General features: G+C 49.0%; 1 protein-coding gene across 1 annotated transcript in view; it reads left to right on the top strand.

Moving 5' to 3' along the window:
- Positions 1-666: 666 nt before the first annotated feature.
- The window catches only part of LOC105480853 (potassium voltage-gated channel interacting protein 1), a 380,729-nt gene continuing 360,595 nt past the window's right edge, over positions 667-20,800 (top strand). The window contains exon 1 of the mRNA XM_011740047.3: positions 667-1,141. Coding sequence (XP_011738349.1) covers positions 1,054-1,141 — 88 coding nt within the window. The 5' untranslated portion in view covers positions 667-1,053. The remainder of the gene's footprint in view (positions 1,142-20,800) is intronic.

Here is a 20,800-nt window from a genome sequence, read left to right as displayed (position 1 = left end):
GAATGGCAGCCAGGTTTTTAATGGAGCAATAGCTGGACTTCACATGTGCATACTGCCTTGCAGTTTCACTGTTAAGAGTGTTGCATTGTATTCTAATTATATGAAACTCGGTCATTCCTTTATGACATTTCTGAGGAATACTATCTCAATCAAGAAAAGCCCTAATTGCACTCCTTTCCTATCCCAGTGAGAGAGCAGACTCGTGACTGCTCCGCAGGGATGGAGGCTGGAACTCAGTAGTCTGACTTTGAGTCGGGGATACCTGGAGCAGGAGGTGCTCGGGGCATTGTCCTTTCCAAGTCAGGAAGGCAAACATCACCTGCTGTTGGTGCCAAGGTTACTGGACAGGCTGCGTGGGCTCTGTCTGTCTGTCCGATGTTCACAGGCCGGCTCCCCGGAGACTCCACTCAGCCCAGCTTCTCTGAGATGCAAACCAGGCCACTCTGAGGCTGCCTACAAACTTTCTGCTGAGTGCCGACAGCCGCTTCCTGCTCTGCGGGGAGTTCTTCCAGATCCTGATCAAGGCACAGAGAATTGATCTATCAGATTAACCAGGAAGGAAAGAGTGGGAGAGCGAGTGTGGGAGACTGTGGGGCTGAGTGTTTTCTGCGTAGCAGTCCCCTCCCTTCTGACTTGAGTATTAATTGCTACATTACCGCTGCCATGTAAGAAAGACAGTCAGCAAAGCCTGGGAGAGCTCCAGCTCCTCCCTCCCTGCTCTGCTCAGCTTTACTCTCCTCCTCGGTTCCCTTGGAGTACCTTGTGCCCCGGCAGTGCTGTCCTGGCCCTGGCATCCTGAGGTCCTCCCGTGGCAAGGACTTAAGTGCACAGCAGGAGTGGGTGGAGAGAGGGAGGGAGAGTTTGCCCTGCAGGCTCTCTGGATGCTGAAGCCAGACTCGCTGCAGAGGCAGCTGTGCTGTTCCCAGAGCCTGGCTTTGGGGGTGCATCCGTCACTCAGGGTTCACCCAGGCAGGCTCCAAGTTCCTGGGGTGCATAAGGTGGGTGCTGTCCCTTCTGGGTGCTGACAACAGAGCCTGGCTCCCCTCCACCACCATGAGCGGCTGCTCCAAAAGATGCAAGCTCGGGTTCGTGAAATTTGCCCAGACCATCTTTAAGCTCATCACTGGGACCCTCAGCAAAGGTATGGAAACTGGCCTTGCCCCTGCTTTCTGTCTTGATATGACCTGGCTGGTCGTATTGCCTCGGTGTGCTGAGCGTGGCCATTCTGGTGCACCCAGGTCTTGGACAAGGCTGGGGAAATTGGTGGCTGGGATTCGAGGTTGCTGACAACCTGGGTCCTGGCTCTGAGTAGGCAGGCACCCAGCCAGGGAACTCAGCTGGCTGTAATTGCCTGGAACTTTGGAAATGGAGTTGGTGGTGTGTGGCTGATAGGTTATGGGCGGGCAGAGGGACAGAACCCTTTCCAGAGCGTTGGAAGTGGCTTAGCATGACTGGAGTTTCAAGAAGTTATCCACGGAGGGTTGTATTTTGTTGATAAAAGAGAGATTTGATGCAGTGGGTTGTGAGTAATTCTGCAGAACAGAGACGCTTGAGGGGGCCAGCGGGAGGTGGTGACGGACTGGAATCTGCTTTGCACTGGTGGATTCAAGAAACTGGATCAGCTCTGCACCTCAGGTGCCAAGAGCTTCCTCTCATAGGGTTCCAGGGTCTCATGCTTCTGGGGCTGCATTCATCGTTCTGCTTTCTTGGATCCCTGTCCCTCCACATTTCATGCCTATGTCCATGCCTGTCTTTTCGGCTTCTCCAAGAACTGGGGTGGCAGGTGGTTTGCAGGAGTGACTGTCTGGGCAGACCAGAAAGTGGCTGTGGAACAGAATTAGGGCTGCAGCCCCAGATGGGCCCACAGCCGGGAGGCAGAAAGAAGGCTAACTCCTCAGGGCCTGGCCCTGTGTCTTAAACCCCGTTTTACACTCGGCACCAGGGAAGGTGAGGCCCTCGGAGGGATCCGGCCAACTTTCTGGAGATGATGTCAAGGGAGAGCGGCAGCGTGATGTGGTTCCACTGGCTGAAAAAATGTCTTTAAATATTCATGCTGTCTTTCAGGAAGAGTCTTTTGGGGGCTGGGGGAGGGGGGAGAGGCACTGGAAGCAGCCGGCAGAATATTCAGGGAAGGAGCCCACAAACCTTTGATGGGTTTTTGAAAAATAACAGTGAGAGCAGAGAAAGGCTATGTGCAGCCAGATCTCATGACATGGCTCAGGTGCCTGCTGCCTAGCGGGTCTGGCCCGGTGTACGTTGTGTGGTATGTGTGGGTGGTGGGAATGATGGGATTCTGTTTATCTCCTTCGCTGGGATGTTCTGACCTTCCTGTTATTTCCCTACCATCCTTCTGAAATGGGGCGCTGCTCCTCCAAGGTACCCAGGTGGGCTGAGCCCCCATTGCAGAGGGCCAGGCTGCCTGGCAGAATTACTGGCGGCCAGAAGTGGGGTGAACAGGAGGTTAATGGGTGTAGCTGTGGTGGCTTTCAGTGGCTTTACCTCCTCGAGAAGGAGAAAGCAAAGGGGTTAGGAAATTTCACAAAGTTTCCCCATTCAATCCTCAGAGACAACTGGAAGGTTTTCTTTCCACATTACAGAGAGCAGGACCTAAGAGGGTGAGGAGTGTGAGGCAGCATCCCGTCGCAGCCTCTGATGGAGGGCTTGTCCCCACCTGCAGTCTATTGGCGACCCAGACCCCACACACAGATGCTCCCTGGATGTCACACTGAATGCCGAGATAGGGGGATCGTGGGGGTTTCCCATAAGTGCAGCAGAAAGAGCTTTGGCCTAAGGAAACCTAGGTCTCAACTCTGATTCTGCTACCTGGGCAAGTCACAACCTCTCTGAGCCTCAGTTTCTTCATCTGTAAAACGAGTCCATTACCTGCAGCCTGTCTACCTCCTAGCACTGGTGCAAAGATCCAGCGGCACCTAGCCAAGGAATCCCTTTGTGGAGTGTGTTGCCATGACCAGCTGTGAGGATAGGGTCAGGGCTGAGATGAACATGGGTCTGCAGAGAGAGACCCCAACCCATTCCCCTGGCAGGACCAGGGTCAGAGCTCCTCATCTGCTCCTGACTCACTCCTACAGGTGAGTCTGTACTTCCCAAGCAGCACCAAAAGAGGAATGAGATCACAGAAGGCCATTATGCAGCAAGAGGGGTGACTGAAAAAGCAAGCTGGCAAAGGAGAGAGCATGGGCAAAGAACTCTGTGTGCATGTGTATTTGAGAGAGAGAGACAGAGACAGGGACAGAAACAGAGCGAGGGTAGATGGCCACTTGAATAAATGATCAGGAAGATATTTTCTTCTGCATATTTGCCTGTGTTCATTCGCTCAGTTTATTTATTGAGCACCTACTCTGTGCCATGCTTATTGCAAGACAACAGACATGTGAATGAATAAGACACAAGCCCTCCATCAAGAGGGCTTGTCCCCACCTACAGTCTGATGGGTACCCAGACCTCACATGCAGATACTCCCTGGAAGGAGTGCTGAGATGGGGGGACCATGGGGGTCAACAAGCATAGAGAAGAGATGTCTGGGGCAGACTAAGGGGCACCTCCAAAAAGTGACATCTAAGCTGAGACGAAAAGAGGCAGGAATGAGAAGGTGGGAGGAGGCTGAAGCTGGAAGAGGGAGCAGCATCAGAGTGTTGGCCTCTGCAGTGGAAACAGCTGGCGGGTCAGGACAGCTCCCTCTCTCTGCTCAGAATCCCAGAAACTAAGATCCTTGTGACACAGAAGGGACTCCGTGGGGACCTGGCCTTCCTGTGACCTGCTGCAGTAGAGCCTTTCCTGCCGCCAGGGCTGAGAGCGGCAGCCCATGGCAGGCACTGGGGCAGGATTGTATCTGTGTTCTTTGCTTCAGCTCCGCAGAGAGGACCAAGTGTTTACACAGCCCTGGCTCTGCGCCAGGCACGTGCTGGGCGACTGGTGTTCTACCCAATCCAGGTGTTTGCTGAATATTTGTTAAATAGTGAGGAACACGGGAGCAGGGCCAGGCTGGGAGCAGGGTAGCTGAGAAAGGCCTGCAGAGAGTCCAGAAAATGGCTTTCTCATGTTTACACCTCCCCAGGTGGGTTTAGATTCGACCCTATGTGGATACATTATGACTGCTTAATGATTTCTGGTTTTAATTTGATTTCACTTATTCATTATTCATTGCACTGAGTTCTAGATTTGCAGTAATCCAACCCTCAGGAGAGGGATTTTTCTTTGTCCATTGCAGAACTGAGGAATGCAAAGAATGTATTGGACCAGGTACGGCAATTTACTGTTTCTTAACAGCCTTGCAAATACCTGGGGAACGAGGAGGGTCCAGGACCACCCTCCCTGTCCTGCCTGTTCCTAACCCTTGGCCACCTCCTGCCATGCCAGCAATCCTTCTTGCCATTGGTCTAAGAAGCCAGCTCACCCAGATTTCTCATCAGTGCTTATTGCAAAGATAAACTGCTCATGTCCACCTGCTCACATATCTCATCAACCTTGAACTTTCCTTCCTACCCCGATCATAATTTGTGATCTGTGTTCCTTTTAGGAACATGTTTGCTAAAGGCTCTCTTCCCCACTAGACTTCAGCTCCATGAAGGCAAGACCGTGTGCATTTTTTTGCTTACCACTGTAGCCAGAGCTACTAGTATGGTGCCCAGAATGGACTATGTGTGTTACTGTATTAAATGAATGAAACAGCACTGCACGGCACAGACATCAGCCATCAGCCTGAGATGCCACCTGGTGCAGGAGCTTTCTAGGAAGCACTATGCAACACCTGTCCCACAGGTGCTCAGCAAATGCTCTCTGAACTCTGTTTAGCTTCAGCCCCAGCCTCCAGCCTGCGTGAGCCTCCCGCCACATAAAACATTCAGGCTCCGTCTGAGCTTGTGTAGTGTCTAGGGAAGGGCATTAAGATTGTTCCCAGAAGGAAAGGCTGGGTGGGCAGGCCTCTGGCATCCCCACTCCCACCCCTCCGGCTCTATTTTTATTTGTTTTATTGACTGGATTTCTCTCAAATTTAAAGAATCTCTTTCGCATTAAAAAAATTTGCTAACCACGAATGCAGTGAGAAGCACAGTTGGTTTCTAGATTGAGACATCCCTGAACGCTGCACACTGGCTCGGAAGCCTCGGACTGGGTCTCTCACCTCCCTGGCATTTAGTTTCCTCATCTATAAAATCGAATTACAATACCCTTCTTATGGGGTTGAATGAGATTGTATAGATAAAGCTCCCTGCCTATTAGGTGCACAGTAGTGTTGAACGGATCCGACTACTGTTATTATCTGATACTCTCATGGTTGAGAGCCCCTCCGGCCTGGGACTCCCCCTCACTCACTACTTGTTTCTCAGCACTAGGCACAGTTCTGACAGCAACATCTCATGATCACTTTGTGAGAGCCTATGGCCTTGTCAGTTACTGCATGACTTTATTTATTTATTTATTTTGAGGCAGGGTCTCACTCTGTTCCCCAGGCTGAGTGCAGTGATGCAATCGTGGCTCACTGTAGCCTCGACTTCCTGGGCTCAAGCAATCCTCCCACCTCAGCCTCCCAAATAGCTGAGACCACACGTGTGTGCCACCACAGCCAGCTAATTTTTGAATGTTTGTAAAGACAAAGTCTCACTATGTTGCCCAGGTTGATCTCAAACTCCCGACTCAAGAGACCCTCCCACCTTGGCCTCCCAAAGTGCCGGGATTACAGACATGAGTCACCACATCTGACCACTGGATGACTTTAGACCACTGCTTCCTCTCTGCTGAACTTCTTTTCTTAAGGGCCTGCCCAGAGCCATCTCTCTCACCTGATTCCTTATTAGGAGTTAAAAGCCTGACTCCCAGAGTCAGGCCCCTGCCTGCTGTTTAACCTAGGAGAAGCTCAGCTCCTGGCTCGGATGCTTCGTGAAATCAGGGGTCTGGGGAACCTGCCTCTTCCTCTTTCTGCACAGTCAGCTCCCCACCCCCCTCACAGACTTCCTGGGGGCCTCTGGCAGGAGCCAGAAGTTGTGCAGGCTCCATTCTGGCTGGGGAGGTTTAAACTCATCTCCTTCTGCACACCGGGAACAAATGTTACCCCAGGCATGGATGACAGAGCCAAAGTGAGCAGAAGGGAGGAATCCGATCCAGGAGAGCTTCTAGTGTCCTCCAGGCCACCCATGAGGCTGCGGGGGTGGGGAAAAGGGGTGTGGGAAGATGAGATCTATCTCAAGGACAAGGCCCTGGAGCTGTAACTCTCCCCTCCCGCCCCAGCCCAGGCTGTTCCTCTTTTTTCGAGACAAAACCTCAGCTCCCCCATCAGAGACACACTGTTCCTCATGCCTCCTCCTCTTGCTGTTCAAGATCCTCAAGAGACTGACCTTGGACCTGGGCATGACTCTGCCTTCAGGCAGGCCAGGCTGGAGTACCAACTCTGCCTCTTTCCAGCTGTGTGAAGTTGTGTCATTTGAACACCACCCCAAGCCAAGCTCCCCACTTTTAATTGGAGATAATAATAACATCAATGGCACAAGACTGTTTTTTAATGTAATGATGATATTGAGTAAGGGCTAGCAGCTCACAGGCAAATCCCAGCTCTGCTCCTGCAGGGCCCCCTCTTACATTTTGTGCCCTATGCACCTTCCTTGCTTCATTCTAGTCTTGATCCTGGAGGTAGGGATTGCAATCACCATTTCAGCAGATAAGGAAACTGAGGTTTAGCTAAGTGTGGTGGCTCCCCTGGTGAGTGGCAGAGCTGGGATTAGAACGTAGGTCCTGCTGGTGCCAAGACAAGGTACATTCCTCTGCACTCCTAGGGCTGGAGAAGTCATGCCTGCCTGCACTACTCCCCACCTTGCCACCAGCAGAGAGTCCCCCAGCAACCCACTAATTTTCTTGGTGGGTTTTTCCCTGCTGGGTCTTGTCAGAGCAGCCACCTGTCATGCAAAAGATTGTGACAAATTCCATTAAAGTGTCATCACCTGGGTTATGGGGAAAGGGAACACTCCAGAGGCCAAGGTCAGCAGGACAGCCATACCCATGCTCTCTTAGTATCCTTATCCCCTCTCAGGCAGGTGTGCGGGCCCAAGGCACCTGCCAGACACTGAATAGTCTCTGCTTACTCCTCCACTGGGTCACTGGGCCACTCCCTCATGGCTCTTCCTTCTTACAGGGCAAGTGTGAGAAGTGGTCTTGGGTGTGGGAAAATACACAAAGCTTTGGACACTAGGCAGAGGCTGGAATTGAGGTGTTGCAGCTGTTTACTGGAATTATCTGGGAAAGCAGAGGCCTTCACACTGGGGACTTTGAGACCTGGGAGATACCATGTCCTCTACCAAAAGGAGAATGCCACCTGTCCCGTGAAAAGCTAAGCTTCAATGCTGCCTCATCCTGGGGAAAGAGAGTCCCCCCCATCTGAGTCCTGGTTCGCTCACTGTCCTGGCAGTGAGGGCTGAGCGAGCACTCTGGTCATGTTACCACAGCCCCACTCACTCTCTATAGCTCTGGAACCTCTGAGTGCCGGTGCCTTGTCACAGGAAGAAAGCTTGATTATCCAGGGCTTCTGGGTCCCCGCCTCCCTCTCCAGCCCCAAGCTAGAGCCTGCCAGGAGGGGCATGTGTTCACCCTGGCCCTCCTGATGTCCATTAGCCTTCATCCCAGCCTACTGACCCCACCACCCTTGCCCCTCTACAGCAGGCCCAGCGCTCCCTGACCCATTTGGGTTGTCCAGGTGCTCAGTTCACTGGGGTCTCCATAGTCCCACAGCAGAGGGCAGAGAAGAAGGTGGGATCACCTGCCCCTCTGGAGCTTCTGTGTCTTTCTCCTAGATAACCCTGATATCATGCAGGAATAATTCGTTCAGGGCCATTTATCCTGCCACTGCTGCACAGACATCCTATTAACTTCAGGACCACAGGGGAGCGGCTAGTTTGCTCCAAATTAAAAGTAGCTGGAAATAGGGCCCTCTGGCAGGCAGGAGAGTACAGGCTGCAACACCATAGCCCTGGGAGGAGTGAATCTAGTCAGGTCTTCATCAGCCTTCTAAGGCCTGGGCCTCCTTTGCCATGCCACAGGGACCCTCATCTTCCCCAGTCTTCTTAGGGTTATAGAATCTCCCCTGGGCCACCTCTCTCACCAGACCCAGGTCCCAAATCCCTGAAAGCCACTGCTTCCCAAGGGTAGAAGTGGTGATGTGAAATCATCACCATGGAGGGAAGCAGGATGCAGGGTGGGAAAGCTCTGGACCCAGACAGACCTGGGCTCCAACCCTGCCTTGCACCAGCAGGACAGCCTTGGACAAGCCATTCCCCATCTTCAGTCTGTGTCCTTCCATAAATGGGCCAGTAATTTCCATCGCATGTGGCTACTGGAGATGGAATGAGATGGGACGTGTGACAGGCACAGGACCTGGCTCATAAAAGCTGCTCAGTAAAAGTCAAGTTCCCCACCCTTCTCTTCTCCTGTGATATGACTTTGGACTTGTAGCCAAGAGAAACGAGGCTGAGCCTCTGTGGGTCAAGTCCTCTTCCCGGCTCCTATCCAGATGTGCTGCTGTTCCAAAATTATCCCGCCTGCCCCCAGTCACTCTTGATGACAAGTTCTGTAATTAAAAATGTGCCAACAACTGAAACGATCCTTTTTATTTAGTTGTTTATGGATTTATTGGCCATCCATTCCCATGAGAACGGGAGCCCTGCAAAAGCGTTCACCACATGGGAATCACGTAGAGTGAGTGCCTCAAGCACCTGCAGCCGGGGAAGGTTGAATAAATGATGACTAAATGCTTTCCCTGCTGAGCAACATCGGGCCGTGTGCCTGGAGTTCCCTTTTTGAGGTCTGGTCTTAGTCAGGCTTTCTCTGCAGCCTGCCACTCCCTATCTCCCTGTTCTGAATTCCTGTGCTGGAGTTTGACAGCAGTGACCAGCCAGAGCCACCTGGATGAGACAAGGGTCAGTGCAAACAAGACCAAAGGCCTGTTCCTGCCCCCATTCCGCTCTCGTGCTCTGCTGGGGGACTGCCCCTGGGTGCAGGTCCGCACCGCCCATGCATCACAGTTGGCCAGGTGCTCTGGTGAGGCGGGGGTTCTTCCCCTTTATCCACCTGCACTCCACCCAGAAGTGCAGGAGGGGGGACCCCGCTTAAAGGCAGGCAGGCAGGGAGAGGAGCTTTGGGGGAGAGGATGTGGAAATAAGGAAATTGCATCGGCCTCCTGGGCCAGCTGGAGGAAAGAGAAGCCAGGACTCCTGAAAAAGACTCACGGGAGGTCATTTACTGTCACCACTGACCACTCACTCTGTACTGCTCACAGGTCTCCAGTCTAGAAGCAGAAGAAAGCCTTGCTTCTCTGTTAGGATGAGGGTAGGAGGACCACGAATACAAAGCTAACCTTGGTCCCCGCTGGCTTAAGCCGCTGAGATTCCATTTTGTGTTCTTAGAGGTGCTAAGAACAACAGCTTTGGAGCCAGACCAAAATGGAGGGTTTGAGTCCAAATCCTCACCTTTGATTGCTGTCTTAGGCCATCAGGCTGCTTATCAACCTGATGGCCTAACATCCCATACAAAGACATGGTGGCTTATCAACAACAGAAATGTATTTCTCACAGTTCTGGAAGCTGGAAATCTGAGATCAGGATGCTAGCACTGTGGAGTTCTGGTGGGGACTCTTCCTGGCTTACAGACAGCATCTCCTGTTGTATTCTCACGTGGAGGAAAGAGAGTAAGGTAGCTCTCTGGCCTCTTCTTATGGACACACCCCACTCAAGAGGCTCCACCTTCATGACCTCACCACCTCCCAAAGGCCCCACCTTCAAATACCATCACCTCAGGAGTGGGATTTCAACATGTAAATTTGGGGGAGAGGAGGCACAAACATTCAGCCCACTGCACTGAGCAAATGGCTTTTTTCTCTGGGCCTCAGTTTCTTCATCTCTAAAACGAAGGAGCTGCTGATTTCAAAGGCCTCTCAGCTTTGGAATTTAAAGATTAAACAAAATTGCAGCACTGCTGGTGGCACCTGCCATGTGCCCAGCATTGCCTAAGCACTCCGTGCCCACCATTTTATTTAGTGCACATGAGAACCCTAGGAGGTAGAGTGCTCTAATTAACCCCACTTGCAGATATAAAGAGCGAGTTTCAGAGAGGGGACGGGCCTGGCTTGGAGTCACACAGCCAGCGTGAAGCGTAGGCACAACTGGAAGCCTAGGCGGTCTGGCCCCAAGCCCTGGGTTTTACCACCCTCCCCAGTCCATCCTCATTACACTTTTTCCATTTCTGAAAATCAGATCCAGGGTAAGAAGGCAACGAAGACAAAACAGATTCTTTCCCAGTTTGGCCAAGAGGCAACACACACTCTTGTTTTAGAAATCAAGATTTCAGGGCCTCCATTCTGACTAAAGAAGTGCAATTGAGGAGAATACCCTCTGAGACCCAAGCCCCGCCAATCCATCCCCTGAACCATTACCCACAGGTCACCTTTCGCAGTCAAACAACAAAACATATGGGGAGCAGGCCCGACAGCCAAGGCTACAGGGAGGGGACAGAAAAGGAAACATCACCCAGCAAGATTTCCAGTTGTATTTCTAGCCTGGCCAATTTTCATTTATTGCTGGAATGAGGTCAGTTGGAAGCTGAGGCAGAGAATTGGGTAGGAATCAGGTAGCGGGGGTGAGATTCTGGGGCTTGTATCTGAGACGCCAGGGTTAGCCTATCCTAATTTTCTTTCTGTAATCTTTTGATTAACCCTGGGCCAGTTTGGATGACATTTTTCAAACCATCTGTGCTTGACAGGTTGGGCCAAGCCCAGGCTTGCTGCTTGGTATCTGCAGACATCAGCTTGGAGCCGGCTGTCACCCAGAGCCCGGGATGTCTCTAAGCCATGAAGCATATTGGATTGCAGAAAGATCTGCGACATCCCTGTGCTGATTAACTCTGCCCAGGCCTCACAAGTTCAGAAACAGTGGTTTTCATTTCAAACTCAACAGGAAACATGAGGGAAATGGCCATCGCCATCCTCTATTGAGTGCTACTTATTTTCTGTGGGCTTTACAAGGATTCCTGTATTCAGTCCAGCCCTTTCTCTGTGAGTTGGTTTTATTCCAAACCAGGGGCTTTGAGAGGCTGAATAACTTGCCAACATCACAAATACAGAACTGCGGTTTGAAAGGTCACGTGCAAATACTAATGTTCCTTTGAACATGCGTGGTTAAACCTGTCAGCACTGTCACTGCTGTCATGGACTGAATTGTGTCCCTTAAAATGTATATGTCAAAGCCCTAACCCCCAAGGTGGCTGTGTTTGATGATAGGGCCTTGGCACAGGTGATTAAGGTTAAATGAGGTCATAAGGTTGGGATCCTAGTCCAACAGGACTGTGTCCTTGTAAGAAGGGGAAGAGACACCAGCAGTACACGCACACAGAGGAAAGGCCATGTGAGGACAACATGGCCAACCACAAGCCAGGAGGAGAAACTTTACCAGACACCACCCTTGCCCAAATCTTAGTCTTGAACTTCTAGTGTCCAGAACTGTGGGACAACAGATTTTCATTATTTAACCACCCAGTCTGTGGCATTCCATTGTGTCAGCCCAAGCAGACAAATATCACCCCACAGACCATTCTTTGCATAGCATCCTTTCCCATGTTTTTAATTGTGATAAATGTATCTCACATTAAATTTACAATTTTAACCATTTTTAAGTGCACAGTTGTGGCATTAAGTACATTCACATGTTGTGCAACCATCACCACCAACCATCTCCAGAACATTTTTCTTCTTGCAAAACTGAAACTCTGCACTGCACCCATTAAACACTTCCCCATTTCTGCCTACCCTCAGCCTCTGGCAGCCACCACTGTACTTTCTGTCTCTATTAACTTGACTGTTCTAGGTTACTCATATAAGTGAGTCATGAACAGTATTTGTAGTGGCTTATTTCACTTAGTGTAATATCTTTTTTTTTTTTTTTTTTTTTTTTTGAGGCAGGGTCTCACTCTGTCACCCAAGCTGGAGTGCAGTGGCGTCATCACAGCTCATTGCAGCTTCTACCTCCCGGGCTCAAGCAATCCTCCCACCTCAGCCTCCAGAGTAGCTGAGACTACAGGCATGTGCCACCACCACACCTGACTAATTTTTTTATTTTTTGTAGAGACGAGGTTTCACCATGTTGCCCAAGCTGGTCTCAAACTTGGGATTGGCCTGCCTTGGCCTCCCAAAGTGCTGGGATTACAGGCCACCGTACTCAGCCCTCACTTAGCGTTATGTCTTTAAGGTTCATTCCTGTTATAGCCTGTGCCAGAACTCCCTTCCTTTTTGAGTTTGAACAATATTCCATTGTATGGATACTAAATTTTGCTTTTTTTTCCAATCGATGGACCATTTCCATATTTTTAAAATGAAAAATGAATCACATACAATTATAATCCCCTTGCTGGAAACTGTCGCCAGTGGTTTCTTGACACATTTAGAGTTAAATGCAGACTCCTCTCGGTGGCCTGTTGGCTTTGCATGATCTGTCCTCTGCATTTCTGTCCTTTTCTGCTTGTCTCCCTCTCCCCATGGCTCCACCCGAGGTGATGCACCCCAAACACCAGGCTGCCTTACTCTTGCTAGGATATGGAGCTCCTTCAGCGTCAGGGTCCTCACCGTCCCTGTTCCCTCAGTCTGGGCTCTGAGCTCTTTCTACCAAATCTCCCTGGACTGTCTCCCTCAATTCATTCCAATCCTCTCCTGTCTGCAATGGCTGCTCCCTCCTCATCTCTCCCGACGCATTGCCTAATGCTGCCTTGTTTTTCTGCACAGCGCTTACTGCTCCCGAAACAATATTACCCATGTATTTGCTTGGTGTTTTTAAATGTTTTAATGGAAATTGTCTGTGTTTAAGGTATACAGTGTGATGTCTTGATACACACATAGATAATGGCCTGATTATCACAGTCAAGCTAATGAACACATCCATCTCTTCTAATAGTTACCTTTCTGTGTGTGGTGAGAATTACTCTCTTAGCAAATTTCAAGTGTACAGTGCAGTCTTATGGACTACAGTCTCCTTGCTGTGCGTTACTCTAGAGCTTGCTCATTCTCCACAGCTGAAACTCTGTACCCTTTGGCCAACATCTCCCTGTTATTCATTTGTTTATGATCCAGCTCATCCACTAAGAGTCCAGCCCTGTGACGGCAGGGAATTTTGCCTGGTCTTGACTACTTCCCCAGCACCTGGTGCAGGGCCTAGTATATGGTAGGACCTCACTGGGAGTTGAGAGGTCGCGCTGGCTGATGAAGAACCCGAGGCCCGGGGAAGGCCACCCAGCAAGCCAGAGGCAGAGCTGGCCCTTGAACCAGGGCCTCCCCATCTTCCCATTCCCTACAGGTTCGGCACTGCATGCCCTTTAAAGGCTCCAGTTTTGTATCTACCATTCCCACATCCGTCTGTCCATCCACACTTCCTCCTTAGCAAGGCCGCCCATGTTCCTGCATCCAGGACATGAGGGGTTAATTAAGATAGTCATCTAGCTTCTCAGGCTACCATCCTAAGAACGGCCCTCCTCTGTTACTGCAGCTGACGGGCCATTTGATTCACTTTGATTTGTTCTTGCCATGGAGAGAGGGGAACCTGTCGCTGGGAAAGGATGGTGATGGTTTCCAGTGAGCTCTGCTCCATTCAGCCAAGGGGCTCTTCCGGGAGGGCATGAAGTGAGCAGTCACCAGCGAAGGCATCTGGGAGCTGCGGACACAGCTGGCTTCCATGGCTGTGCTCCCCTCCAGCCCTTGAGGATCCAGGACTTTCTGGAAACATGACTTTTCGAGTTCACTGGATGCCAAATCCATTACTACCAAATTGTATGACCTTGGGAAGTCCAAGGGAGTCACTCCCTTGAGCGTAGCTTCCTTTTCTGTAAAATGTGTGCAATAATGCCAATACCACAGGTTTATTAAAGTAATGCACTTGAAAGAGTTTAGTGCAGTGCTTGTGTCAAATTAAGGATTCAACAAATCATGAGGTGGTTTTGCTTTTATTTGGCTTTGCTCTTTATTAGGGCTGAGCTTAAATCTCCCTCATTGCATCCTAGTCAAACCAGGGACCTCCCGTGTCATGGGAAATGACTGGGTGACGGAAATCACCCATGTGGGCCAGAAAAGAGTGAGAGCTGTTTTCAACATACTCTTTGCCTTTCCTTTCCCTCCCTGGGATGCAAGTATCAGTGACAAAGAGTCTTATTCTAGGGAGATGAGATAGGAGAGCTCACACTCCATTCATTCAGCAAGCTCCTCATGTCCAGAAACTTTAAAGTCTCCTGTGCACTCCTGCCCCACTCCCGGCCCACACTCTCCTACTGATGAAAAATAAGAAGGGGCAGTAAAACCTTATCTTTGTATAGTCCACCGGGGGCTCAACAGAAGGAGGTGGAGGAGGCCTCAGACCTGAATGTTGTGGCAGTCACTGCACCCTGGGTCAGAGCCCCCTGAGGACACCACCCTGGAAGGGAGAAGCTGGCTGGAACCACAAAGCCCCATGGACAAGCAGGCTCTGGCACTGACTTTGAGCATTTGCTGTGCCTGCTGGCCTGTCTCACAGGGCACCATGAGGTAAAAAGACAGCAGGCACGAGGTAAAAAGACAGCAGATATAATTCGCATTATATCTGGGAATTTCAGTCTGGCCAAGGGAGCTTCTGAGAGCCTGAAGGTGGCCAGCATGTGACTGGAAGTCAAGGCTACATGACACAGTGACCAGCATGAGACTCCTCCAAATGTCCTCAGCATAAGGATGGGGAAACTGAGGCCAGAGCAAGGAACGCCCTTGAATAAGTTATCCTCAAAACGGAGCCTCCTCTGGCTGGTAGCTGGGGGCACAGGGATGGAGGGTAATCTGGCCCCTCCTGGAAGTGGTGGCTGCCCAACAGATGGCTCTTCATTGCCACACAGTCGGTGACTCACAGACCAAGCAAGACCCCTCGCCTCTTCCCTTCGTGTCTGCACTCTTTCCTCTTTCCTTCATGGCCTCACCTCTAGGGGAGACTCCCAAGTCTCTCTCTCTTGCCTTGGCTCTTTTCTTAAGCTCCAGGCCTACAGGTGACTCTTTGACTGGATTGTGAACTTGTTGGGAGGGCACGGGCTACATTTTACCTATTTAAGAATGTGCAGGCTGGCACGGTGGCTCACACCTGTAATCCCAACACTTTGGGAGCCTGAGACGGGTGGATCACTTGAGGTCAGGAGCTTGAGACCATTCTGACCACAGCGAAACCCTGTCTCTACTAAATATACAAAATTAGCTGGGCATGGTGTCACATGCCTGTAATCCCAGCTACTTGGCAGGCTGAGGCGGGAGAATAGCTTGAACTGGAAGGTGGAGGTTGCAGTGAGCCATGATTGCACCATTGCACTCTGGTGTGGGAAACAAGAGTGAAACTCCATCTCAAAAAAAAAAAAAGAAGGATGTGCAGCACCCAACACAAGACCTGGCATAGCGTAGGGGCCTAACAAATGGATGGATGGATGGAGGATGGGAGGAAGGACCACTAGACCCTTCTAGTTGAATGTCTTTCTCTAGCCCCTACTCAACCCTTGTAAAACCAAAGCAGACCTCTCTCTCCTGATTTTACCCTTTCTCTTTACATGTCCCGGTCTTGAACTTTGTTCTTTCCATCTGTCACTCCCTTTCCACTCTCAGAACCGTTCCTGAAGTCTGAAACTTTCTAACTTCTCAACTGCTTTGCCGCAGCAGCCTGCAGACTACATTTCTTCCCATTTCTTCCCTCTCTGCTCCTCCACAACATTCCAAAGAGATGGCCCGTCCAACCCATTGACCCAGAAGCCCTACTTCTAGAAATCTATTCTAAGCGAATCATCACAGATGTGCATACAGACTTTTATTTAGAGGTACTCATTATGGTATTATTGCATTATTTATAATAGTGAAAAACTGGAGGCATTCTAAGTGTCAATGGAAAAAAATTGTGCATTAAATACATTTTGGTTCATCTATCTGATGGAATAATATTAAACTGTTGAAAATTATTTTAAGAAATAATTAATAACCTACAGAAATGCCATTGATATCATATCAAGTAGGAAGCCAGGAGAAAAACAACTGTGTGCTCAATGAAGTTCCAGTCTGTGGGAATAGTTGTGTATGGAAAAGTAAAATAGAGAAGAAATAAACTGAAACATTAGTGTGGGTTTTAGCTCGGATTAAGGTCAGCTTTTAAAGTTCTTTTTTATTTGTTTGTTTGTTTGCTTGTTTGTTTACTTTTTTGAGATGGAGTCTCCCTCTGTCACCAGGCTGGAGTGCAGTGGTGCAATCTCGGCTCACTGCAACCTCTGCTTCCTGGGTTCTTGCCTCCTGAGTAGCTGGGATTACAGGTACATGCCACCACACCCAGCTAATTTTTGTATTTTTAGTAGAGACGGAGTTTCATCATGTTGGCCAGGATGGTCTCCATCTCCTGACGTGATCCGTCCACCTCGGCCTCCCAAAGTGCTGGGATTACAGGTGTGAGCCACCGCCCCCGGCCTAAATTACTTCTTGATGCTTCTCTGCATTGTCTGAATTGTCTTCAATAAGCATCCATATTTAATCAGAAACCATAAACATATCATTCACTAAATACACATCTTCAATTGTATAGTTTTCAATATGGGAACGAATGAAAGTTCTGCTTTCACTGGCGTATCATGCCATGTGGCAGTACACCCGAAACTGCCAGATTTGGCATTCCCAGCCCTAACCCCACAGTCTCAGACCTCAGCCCATTCCCTATTCCTGTCTCCCCGCGACCAAACCCACACACACATTCTCCTCCAGCCAAACTGGTCCCCACATGTTTTCCAAACCAGCCTTCTGTTCTATGTTCCTCAGCCTAACCCTCAAATGATTCAGAAACACACATGCACATGCACACAGAGAGAAATAGAGACAGAGAGAAAATCCAAATATGATAAAATACTGATCATCATTAGTGAACCTAGGTGAAGGGTAGGCATGCTCACAATTTGCATTGTAGTTGAATATTTTCAAAATAAAAAGCTTGGGAAGTAAAGGAGCAGTGTAGTATAGTATTTAAAGGCATAAATTCTGCATGAAATTACCTTATTTCAAGTTCCAGTCCCACTGCCTATTAGTTGGGAAGTAGTAACATTAGGCAAGGTACTTACTTTCTAAGACTCAGATTCTTCATCAGTAAAATGGGGATAATCAAAATCTTAGTGTATTTGTTTCCTACTGTTGCCCAGAGAATGGAATGTATGTGTGTAAAAGGCTTGGTTAAGACTGCCGCACACCCTTGATCATGAACTGTTAGTATCAATCCTAAATATAGAAATCAATTTCTTAACCGTGACTCTATTCATGATATTCTCTACCCCCATAACCTACTCATCCCTGGACAACTAAGTAAAGCGCTACAGCTTTGAAATCTTTGCTTGCATGGTCTTTTTTTCTGCCACTAGCCCTGAAAGCTGCTCCAATGCAGTGCCTGTCTCGCTGGTATCCATATCTCCAGGCCCTGGCACAGAGCCTGGCAAGGGGGAAGAAGCCATTAAATGCACCGAACCCCAAATGAGAAACTCAAAGGGTTCAAGCTGTACTTTAAAGAAAACTCTTCTCATCAGGACCAAGTTTGCAATTTTGCTGATGCAGCCACTCTATTCCCATGGGCTTCCTTGATATAAGGCATCACCTTGATAAATTAGCTGTGGATATAGGCATCTTGCAGTTGGCATGGGAAAGCAATTTAATTTCCAATTAAGCCTGATTTCTGGGCCAAGAGGTTTGCCTACCTCGCACTAGGAGGATTATTCTGGCCAGGACTATTATTATCACAGATCATGATTCTACCATGAAGTGGACTCTCAAGGAAGCTGATCCTTCAACCCTTGGAATGGTTCAGTGAGGCAGAAATACGGCCTCTGTGGTTAGGACCATTTCTCCCCAGGAAATAAGTTCATACAAGTAGAGTCAGGAAAGTTCAAAGCAAAGATAGGTAGTCTGTTTTTGGGCAAAATTTTTAAGTCAGCGTACCCCTAGAAATGAAGCAAGAGGTGAGAGAGGGGGGGAGGCAAGGCAGTCATCAATCAGGTCCACAAGCAAGAGAGGCGGGAAGTTGCTAGGGAGAAAAAGAAGGCAAGAGGGAGTTCTCTGAGCCCAAATGAAAAGAATCTGAAATATCGGTGGAAGGAGACACACTTGCTTGAAGAGAGAACAGACATTTGTGAAGCATCTTTTATGCACTGTGCTGAGTACTCCACATTCATGATTGATGATTCAATGCACCCTGTAAAACAAACACTGTGAGGCTCATTTTCCAATTGAGGAAACTGAGATTCAGGAAGATTAAATAAACTGCCCAAAGTCATAAACAAGACAGATGCAAACTCTTGTTTTCCTGAGCTTTTCTCCCTGCAGGCTCCTTCTCAAAGACAAATACAAAAATATCATTTAGGGCCATAAGGATAATGCCACACTCAGCTGTATCTTACCCACCAAAATTGTAAGCATGAGAAAAAGGCTTTCAAACAAGTCCTGAGAGAGTGAAAATAAATGGTGGCTGAGGCTGCTTGGGGTGAATGATCTGATGGAAGAGCTAACAATATCCACTTCTCTTTCGGGTGTTGTTTTTGCTCCCATCTGCCCCTCAAGGAGGGAGACTTGAGACCTGGGTACCATGGCCGAGCGTGGCTGAGAGGCTCCTGTGAGGTCAGGAGCTCCTCCGACAGCTTAGACTGTTTCAAACCAGTGGGATTCTGGCTTGTGGCTGAGGGGATTTCAATGTGGAAGGGTTGGAAAGAAATAACAGAGGGGAATGAGGGATCGTGACTAGTGGAGCCACAGAAAATTTAGTTAGATGCCAAGAAGGTGTGACATGGCCTAAGTTTAATTAATGATAGTAAAAGAGGACTCTAAGGCAATATGTAAGCAAGCATGCTGTCAACTCCTTTATGAATTCTAGAGCACATGATTAAACCCGTGGTTTGGGAACACTTATGGAAAAAAGTAGAGATGAATGAGAGGAGGGTGCAGTCACTGAGAAGGAGCCCTGCCGGTGCACCAGACTCACTTTTGTTCTGCTTTTGCATAGTGACCAGTTCAAGGATCGCTGCAACCACAGTGTGCCTGGGTTCCAGTTGGGTGTGTGATGAGCTATGGATTGGAAAGCGTGGGTTCAGGCAGGTGGTAGTTGATCTCGTGGTCCTGTCTGTCTTGGCAGTGCCCACAGCAGAACCTTTGTGGGACTTTTTCAGATCCTTCTGCTTGGCCATCACCTCCACATCTATTGACACTTCAGAGGAGTGGCCCCAGGGAGTCAATTGAGAGCCTGGGCTCTGTAATGGAAAGGTATATGGAGGCATCTAACAAGCTCTCAATAGTTGACCTTGACCTGCTTGGCATTTTCCACTTTTGTTATGGGATGAAAACTAAAGAACAAGATTCCTTGTGGTTAGAGAGTACTCTGGAGCAATACTGCCTAGATTTGAACCCCAGCTCTGCTATTTGCTAACTTCTGACTTGGGGCAAGTTAAATCTTTTCCTTGTGCCTCCATTGGCTCATTGGTGAAATGAAGATACTAGTAATAACCTCAAAGGATGTTGTTACTGTTCAATGAGCTGTGCCTGGAAAGATCCTGGCATTCAGGTAGGTGCTCAACAAATGCTAGCCCTTATTACCATTAGGAATGACAGATTCTTGCACAGGAAGTGGTCAGCTAAATATATGCCCAAATGGAAGTGACTGCATCTTGCTATAGTGAGTTATTCATCCAAAGAGGTGTTGCTGCAGGTTGTCATTAAAAAGAACTATTGTAGAAAGAGTGTGACTGCGTTCTCCCTGACAATACTTCTGACACCACATAAGAAGGTTTTTTTCCCCTACTGATACCAACTAGTTCTGGCACCAACTGGGTGTCCTACAATTTAATTCAATTCTTGACACTAACTACCCAGAGTTAGCTCAGACCCCACAGGTTAAGAAGTCAGTCCCACAAGACTGCCCCATTCAAATGCCAGCCACCAATAGAGTGTCCTGGCTATCCACACACTACCTGACTGACTGGGCATTCCTACAACCTCCCCCGCATCTCCAGGGAGGATATAATAATTTACTAGAGCGATCCACAGAACTCAAGAAAGCACTTTAATTACTATTAATACTTTACTTACTCTTACATGTTTACTGCAAAGGAAAAACAGCCAGATGGAAGAGACGCACAGGGCAAGGTATGAGGGATACAGCGTGGAGGTGCAGTTTCTGGGCCCTCTCCCAGCACCTTGATGTGTTCACCAACCCAGAAGCCCCCCAAACCCTATTATTTAGGGGATTTTATGAAGATTTCACTACATAGGCATGATTGTTAAACCACTGGCCATTGGTGATTAAACTCCACCTCCAGCCCCTCCTCTCTCTGCAGAGGTTGCAGGGTAGAGCTGAAGGTTCTAATCCTCGAATCAAGGCTTGGTCCTTCTGGCAAGCAGCTCCCATCCTGAAGCTATTTACAGACCCACCAAGAGTTGTCCCATTAGAACAAAAGATACTCCTGTCACCCCTAAAGGATCTCTGTACCAAAGACTAAATAACTTTCTGTGGCACAACAGAGAGTTCAAGCACCAAACAGAAAGTGGAGAAGTGCTAGATGATCTCTAAAGTCTTACTGGCACTTAGAGAAGAAGCGTTTGTATTTGAACACGTGAAATCAAAGGGGAGTTGAGTAGCAGGGGCTCCAGAATTGACAGAGGAGGAGGACTCAGTGCAGCAGTCTTGTGGGGCGTGGGGACAGAAGACATGTGCCAAAGCCGCATGTGCCTCTCAAGCCCCTGCTTTTGTTTTATGTGTACTGGGGA

Source organism: Macaca nemestrina, chromosome 6, assembly GCF_043159975.1.
Source record: "Macaca nemestrina isolate mMacNem1 chromosome 6, mMacNem.hap1, whole genome shotgun sequence".
Taxonomy (NCBI): Eukaryota; Metazoa; Chordata; class Mammalia; order Primates; family Cercopithecidae; genus Macaca; species Macaca nemestrina.
The sequence above is the reverse complement of the archived record's forward strand: the minus strand, read 5'-3'. Positions and strand labels throughout refer to the sequence as shown.